Below are 7,859 nucleotides of genomic sequence, written 5' to 3'. Positions count from 1 at the left end.
AGCTACAGGCTACGGCTCCAGACAGACAGCTACAGGCTACGGCTCCAGACAGACAGCTACAGGCTACGGCTCCAGACAGCTACAGGCGACATCTCCAGACAGCTACAGGCGACATCTCCAGACAGCTACAGGCGACATCTCCAGACAGCTACAGGCGACATCTCCAGACAGCTACAGGCGACATCTCCAGACAGCTACAGGCGACATCTCCAGACAGCTACAGGCGACATCTCCAGACAGCTAAAGGCTACATCTCCAGACAGCTACATCTCCAGACAGCTACAGGCTACATCTCCAGACAGCTACAGGCGACATCTCCAGACAGCTACAGGCGACATCTCCAGACAGCTACAGGCGACATCTCCAGACAGCTACAGGCGACATCTCCAGACGGCTACGGCTCCAGATAGACAGCTACAGGCTACGGCTCCAGATAGACAGCTACAGGCTACGGCTCCAGATAGACAGCTACAGGCTACGGCTCCAGATAGACAGCTACAGGCTACGGCTCCAGATAGACAGCTACAGGCTACGGCTCCAGACAGACAGCTACAGGCTACGGCTCCAGATAGACAGCTACAGGCTACGGCTCCAGATAGACAGCTACAGGCTACGGCTCCAGATAGACAGCTACAGGCTACGGCTCCAGACAGACAGCTACAGGCTACGGCTTCAGGCTACGGCTTCAGGCTACGGCTTCAGGCTACGGCTTCAGGCTACGGCTCCAGGCTACGGCTCCAGGCTACGGCTCCAGACAGCTACAGGCTACATCTCCAGACAGACAGCTACAGGCTACGGCTCCAGACAGACAGCTACAGGCTCCAGACAGACGGCTACAGGCGACATCTCCAGACAGACAGCTACAGGCTACGGCTCCAGACAGCTACAGGCGACATCTCCAGACAGCTACAGGCGACATCTCCAGACAGCTACAGGCGACATCTCCAGACAGCTACAGGCGACATCTCCAGACAGCTACAGGCGACATCTCCAGACAGCTACAGGCGACATCTCCAGACAGCTACAGGCGACATCTCCAGACAGCTACAGGCTACATCTCCAGACAGCTACAGGCTACATCTCCAGACAGCTACAGGCTACATCTCCAGACAGCTACAGGCTACATCTCCAGACAGCTACAGGCTACATCTCCAGACAGCTACAGGCTACATCTCCAGACAGCTACAGGCTACATCTCCAGACAGCTACATCTCCCTGGGCTGGGACACATCCTAATTCAACTCTGCTGAAGACACCGTCCTTCCCTCACTATGAAACAATGGTTCTTTCAGGAGTCAGCTGAACCACTGTACACACACACACACACACACACACACACACAGACACACACACTATTTAGACAGACGAGACAGTGTGTGAGAGTGTGTGAGTACCGGGTGTCGCAGGGTGCAGAGCTCGTAGAGGACACAGCCGAGAGACCACACATCGCTGTAACACACACACACACACACACACACACGAGATGGCATGGGAATCACACATCAAGGTAACAACGACAGAGTTCACACATCCCTACATTTAAAATTAAACTATTACAAAATGGATAATTCACAAATATATATTATTTCGATACAGTAGATTGTAGGGTTAATCAGAATTATAAACGGGGTGGTTCGAGCCCTGAATGCTGATTGGCTGAAAGCCGTGGCATATCAGACCGTATACCACGGGCATGACAAAACATTTTTACTGCTCTAATTACGTTGGTAACCAGTTTATATCAGCAATAAGGCACCTCAGGGGGGTTGTGGTATATGGCCGATATATCACGGCTAAGGGCTGTATCCTGTGTCCTTTAGCCAATGATATACTAGCCATCTACCACACCTTCCTCTGGGCCTTATTGCTTAAATATAATCATTGATCAATAGGGATGTCATTGTACAGGTAATTATGACCCAACCTCTTGTTGTTGTACGGCTTACTGTCCCAGATCTCTGGAGACACATAGTAAGGCGTTCCAACGTATGTGTGAGCGTAGGCCTTCGCACTGCGACACAGAATACAGGACATTAAAGCAATGAGAAATAACATCTAAAAAAAATATCTATTACATACACTGAGTTTACAAAACATTAAGAACACCTGCTCTTTTCCTGTGACGTAGACTGACCAGGTGAACCCAGGTGGATCCAGGTGACTGACCAGGTGAACCAGGTGAAAGCTACGATCCCTGATTGATGTCACCTGTTAAATCCACTTCAAATCAGTGTAGAATGAAAGGGAGGAGACGGGTTGAAGGATTTATAATTGAGACATGGATTGTGTGACGTTCAGAGGGTGAACGGGCAAGACAAAATATTTAAGTGCCTTTAAACGGGTATGGTAGTAGGTGCCAGGTGCACCGGTTTGTGTCAAGAACTGCAATGCTGCTGGATTTTTCACTCATCAGTTTCCTGTTTGTATCAAGAATGGTTCACCACCCAAAGGACATCCAGCCAACTGGACACAACTGTGGGAAAGCATTGGAGTCAACATGGGGGGGTTCAACTGGAGTCAACATGGGGGGTTCAACTGGAGTCAACATGGGCCAGCCTCCCAGTGGGAAGCATTGGAGTCAACATGGGGGGTCAACTGGAGTCAACATGGGGGGTTCAACTGGAGTCAACATGGGCCAGCCTCCCAGTGGGAAGCATTGGAGTCAACATGGGGGGGGTTTCAACTGGAGTCAACATGGGGGGGTTCAACTGGAGTCAACATGGGGGGTTTCAACTGGAGTCAACATGGGGGGGTTCAACTGGAGTCAACATGGGGGGGTCAACTGGAGTCAACATGGGGGGTTTCAACTGGAGTCAACATGGGGGGGTTTCAAATGGAGTCAACATGGGGGGGTTCAACTGGAGTCAACATGGGGGGTTCAACTGGAGTCAACATGGGGGGGTCAACTGGAGTCAACATGGGGGGGTTCAACTGGAGTCAACATGGGGGGGTTCAACTGGAGTCAACATGGGGAGGGTTCAACTGGAGTCAACATGGGGGGGTTCAACTGGAGTCAACATGGGGGGGTTCAACTGGAGTCAACATGGGGGGGTCAACTGGAGTCAACATGGGGGGGGTTAAACTGGAGTCAACATGGGGGGGGATCAACTGGAGTCAACATGGGGGGGATCAACTGGAGTCAACATGGGGGGGGTTCAACTGGAGTCAACATGGGGGGGATCAACTGGAGTCAACATGGGGGGGTTCAACTGGAGTCAACATGGGGGGGTTCAGCTGGAGTCAACATGGGGGGGTTCAACTGGAGTCAACATGGGGGGGTTCAACTGGAGTCAACATGGGGGGTTTAAACTGGAGTCAACATGGGGGGGTTCAACTGGAGTCAACATGGGGGGGTCAACTGGAGTCAACATGGGGGGTTTAAACTGGAGTCAACATGGGGGGTTCAACTGGAGTCAACATGGGGGGGTTCAACTGGAGTCAACATGGGGGGGTTTCAACTGGAGTCAACATGGGGGGGTCAACTGGAGTCAACATGGGGGGTTCAACTGGAGTCAACATGGGGGGGGTTCAACTGGAGTCAACATGGGGGGGTCAACTGGAGTCAACATGGGGGGTTCAACTGGAGTCAACATGGGGGGTTCAACTGGAGTCAACATGGGGGGGTTCAACTGGAGTCAACATGGGGGGGGTCAACTGGAGTCAACATGGGAGGGTTCAACTGGAGTCAACATGGGAGGGTTCAACTGGAGTCAACATGGGAGGGTCAACTGGAGTCAACATGGGGGGGTTAAACTGGAGTCAACATGGGGGGGTTAAACTGGAGTCAACATGGGCCAGCCTCCCTGTGGAACGCTTTCAACACCTTGTAGAGTCAACATGGGCCAGCATCCCTGTGGAACGCTTTCAACACCTTGTAGAGTCAACATGGACCAGCATCCCTGTGGAACGCTTTCTACACCTTGTAGAGTCAACATGGGGCCAGCATCCCTGTGGAACGCTTTCAACACCTTGTAGAGTCAACATGGGCCAGCATCCCTGTGGAACGCTTTCAACACCTTGTAGAGTCAACATGGACCAGCATCCCTGTGGAACGCTTTCAACACCTTGTAGAGTCAACATGGGGCCAGCATCCCTGTGGAACGCTTTCAACACCTTGTAGAGTCAACATGGGGCCAGCATCCCTGTGGAACGCTTTCAACACCTTGTAGAGTCAACATGGACCAGCATCCCTGTGGAACGCTTTCAACACCTTGTAGAGTCAACATGGGCCAGCATCCCTGTGGAACGCTTTCAACACCTTGTGGAGTCAACATGGGCCAGCATCCCTGTGGAACGCTTTCAACACCTTGTGGAGTCAACATGGGCCAGCATCCCTGTGGAACGCTTTCAACACCTTGTAGAGTCCACATGGGCCAGCATCCCTGTGGAACGCTTTCAACACCTTGTGGAGTCAACATGGGCCAGCATCCCTGTGGAACGCTTTCAACACCTTGTAGAGTCAACATGGGCCAGCATCCCTGTGGAACGCTTTCAACACCTTGTGGAGTCAACATGGGCCAGCATCCCTGTGGAACGCTTTCAACACCTTGTAGAGTCCACATGGGCCAGCATCCCTGTGGAACGCTTTCAACACCTTGTGGAGTCAACATGGGCCAGCATCCCTGTGGAACGCTTTCAACACCTTGTAGAGTCAACATGGCCAGCATCCCTGTGGAACGCTTTCAACACCTTGTAGAGTCAACATGGGCCAGCATCCCTGTGGAACGCTTTCAACACCTTGTAGAGTCCACATGGGCCAGCATCCCTGTGGAACGCTTTCAACACCTTGTGGAGTCAACATGGGCCAGCATCCCTGTGGAACGCTTTCAACACCTTGTAGAGTCAACATGGACCAGCATCCCTGTGGAACGCTTTCAACACCTTGTAGAGTCAACATGGGGCCAGCATCCCTGTGGAACGCTTTCAACACCTTGTAGAGTCAACATGGACCAGCATCCCTGTGGAACGCTTTCAACACCTTGTAGAGTCAACATGGGCCAGCATCCCTGTGGAACGCTTTCAACACCTTGTGGAGTCAACATGGGCCAGCATCCCTGTGGAACGCTTTCAACACCTTGTGGAGTCAACATGGGCCAGCATCCCTGTGGAACGCTTTCAACACCTTGTAGAGTCCACATGGGGCCAGCATCCCTGTTTCCACACCTTGTGGAGTCCATGACCCGACAAACTGAGGCTGTTCCGAGGGCGAAAGGGGGGGATATTAGGAAGTTGTTCTTAATGTTGTGTATACTCAGTGAATAATTATAGTAATAAAGAACCGGACTTAGCGCACGAAGCATCTTCTGGTACCTGTTTAGAACACAGGCTGAGCCAAAGTCACCCAGCTTCACCGTGCCATCGTCTGTCAGGAAGATATTCTGAGAAACGAGAAGCAAATCCATAAAAAAAAAAACATTGGACAGTAAAAACGAGAGAACTTCAACTGGCACCGAGTCCTTCTATCACCAGATTTAGGAGGTGAAACATGACGTGAAAGAGCTGTAAATGCTTTTTTTTCCCTCAGAAATGACTCTTAACAATACATAGTGGTTCCTCAAAATTAAAAGTTTTGAGCCTTCTGGGCGGCACCAGTTTGTGGTAAAGGATGGCAGATGGTGGCAAATTGCGTCATTCTGTCATTGCGCCATGAGTTAGAACGCTGATCTATCGGCAGTCTTAAACCGGTGCGGTAAATTGGGGGATTTTTCACAACCTGGCCGAGCTACTAGAAAATCATTTTGGTAGTATGAACGGTGTGAATGTTTCAGTCTGAGAGACTCTCTCCTCTCGCACTAGACTACTGCATCCGGCCAACAACAACAAAGAATAGCTTGCGGACGGTTTCCGGAGTTCAGAGAGAACTTGGGTAAATAACAATGTCGTAATTACACTTACAATTACAATAACACTTGAGATGTGGACTGACAACAACAACAAAAAAATATATATATATTTTTGAATAAAGTAGTCTAAAGCAATTGAAGGCATCAAATTATTGCTTACTGAAACACCCAAAGTCATCCAATTGTTATAGCAGGATTTTAAAAAATATTGTTCATTATTTACAAAGTATTCTTCAGGCACATTCTCCTCCTCAAGAGAAATGTCCAAAAAAAATGGCAGCAACAGGACGCTAAACGTCACGTCTGCAACTCACACTGTGACCTTTAAAAGGAAATGTATGGAAATGTATGGAAATATATGCGTTGCCAATCGGAAACAGTAGCCATGTAAACACTCTGGACTTTACCTTGGACTTGAGATCCCTGTGTAGGACCCGTTTGTCATGGATGTGCATCGTACCAGAACACATCTGAGCAAACCACTTCAGAATCTAGTAACACATAGACATGAAATACAGTCTGAGTGGGATCCTGTTTCAGAGGATACACAAGTTAGGGACGACGATATAAAACGCGAAACTAACGGTTATGGATGGAGACCGTTAATGAAAATAAAACAACAGCCATAGGACTGGACTCTTTAAAAAATAAATAATAAAATAAATACAAAATGTACTCTTTTTTTTTTTCTCTCTCTAATTTCGTAGCATCCAATTGGTAGTTACAGTCTTGTCTCATCGCTGCAACTCCCCTACGGACTCAGGAGAGGAGAAGGTCGAGAGCCATGCGTCCTCCGAAACACAACACAGACAAGCCGCACTGCTTCTTGACACAGCGCGCATCTGACCCGGAAGCCAGCCGCCCCAATGTGTCGGAGGAAACACCGTACACCTGGCAACCGTGTCAGCGTGCACTGCGCCCGGCCCGCCACAGTAGGTTGGCCGGTAGGGATATCCTTGTCTCATCGCGCACTAGCGACTCCTGTGGCGGGCCGGGCGCAATGCGCGCTGACCAGGTCGCCAGGTGCACGGTGTTTCCTCCGACACATTGGGGCGGCTGGCTTCCGGGTCAGATGCGCGCTGTGTCAAGAAGCAGTGCGGCTTGTCTGTGTTGTGTTTCGGAGGATGCACGGCTCTCGACCTTCTCCTCTCCCGAGTCCGTACGGGAGTTGCAGCGATGGGACAAGACTGTAACTACCAATTGGATGCCACGAAATTGGGGAGAAAAAGGGATAACATTTGTATTATTATTATTATTATTATTTTTATTATTTTTTGAATGGCATGTTCGTCAACTGCCCTACCATTTAGTATATACCAGTTAGTGTTTTCAAAACAGTGGAGAAACCATTTACTGGTCTACTATTTGAGATTTGCATTTGGCTGAGTTAGCTAATGACCTAATGAATCCATGAATTGATTAATTAAGGTGTCATACTGTTTCCTGTGAGAACAGTGTGTTCCTCTGTCGTTGTATCCTCTGGAGCAGGTCTCCTCCACCACAGAATTCCATCACTATGTAGAGGTGGCCGTCGCCTACAGGAGACAAGACACAAGATCTACTTTATGTGGAAGTGTTTTCTATATCCAGACCCCCCCCCCCGTATCACATTCATTAGCCACACTCAGTTACATACATAAACAGGACAAAAGCATTCGACTGGGCACAGACAACGTCAGTTCAACGTCTAGATTCGATTTACATTTGGTTGAGTTGTCAACTAATGTGAATTTAACATGAAATCAACCAAAAACATGACACCATCTCATTGGTTTGAGGTTAAAAGTTGGGTAAAAAAATAATATATATTTAAAAATATATAAAATAACCTTACTGATGACTTTTCAAATCAAAATCATTTTTCCCATGTTGATTCATTGTTCTCATTACATTTTGTTGTTGTCCCAGTCCTATACTCCAGCCCTATACTCCAGCCCCTTACCCAGTCCATACCACAATCACAGCCCCATACTTCAGTCCTATACCCCAGCCCCATACCCCAGCCCTATACTCCAG

The 7,859-nt window shown here is 49.1% G+C and overlaps 1 protein-coding gene across 7 annotated transcripts in view; it reads right to left on the bottom strand.

Annotated features, from left to right (window-relative positions):
* nek3 (NIMA related kinase 3) overlaps window positions 1–7,859 on the bottom strand; it is a 35,849-nt gene that overhangs the window by 18,073 nt on the left and 9,917 nt on the right. For 6 of the 7 annotated variants that reach the window (XM_036965247.1, XM_036965253.1, XM_036965250.1 and 3 more), the window contains exons 4-8: window positions 7,281–7,378; window positions 6,251–6,334; window positions 5,311–5,378; window positions 1,925–2,011; window positions 1,395–1,449 (exon numbers count right to left, since the gene is read on the bottom strand). In XM_036965247.1, coding sequence (XP_036821142.1) covers window positions 1,395–1,449; window positions 1,925–2,011; window positions 5,311–5,378; window positions 6,251–6,334; window positions 7,281–7,378 — 392 coding nt within the window. The remainder of the gene's footprint in view (window positions 1–1,394; window positions 1,450–1,924; window positions 2,012–5,310; window positions 5,379–6,250; window positions 6,335–7,280; window positions 7,379–7,859) is intronic. The other variant, XM_036965252.1, reaches the window with a different exon arrangement.

The sequence above is a fragment of the Oncorhynchus mykiss genome, chromosome 27 (assembly GCF_013265735.2).
Source record: "Oncorhynchus mykiss isolate Arlee chromosome 27, USDA_OmykA_1.1, whole genome shotgun sequence".
NCBI lineage: Eukaryota > Metazoa > Chordata > Actinopteri > Salmoniformes > Salmonidae > Oncorhynchus > Oncorhynchus mykiss.
Note: the sequence above shows the minus strand (reverse complement) of the source record. Positions and strands in the feature narration are given on the sequence as shown.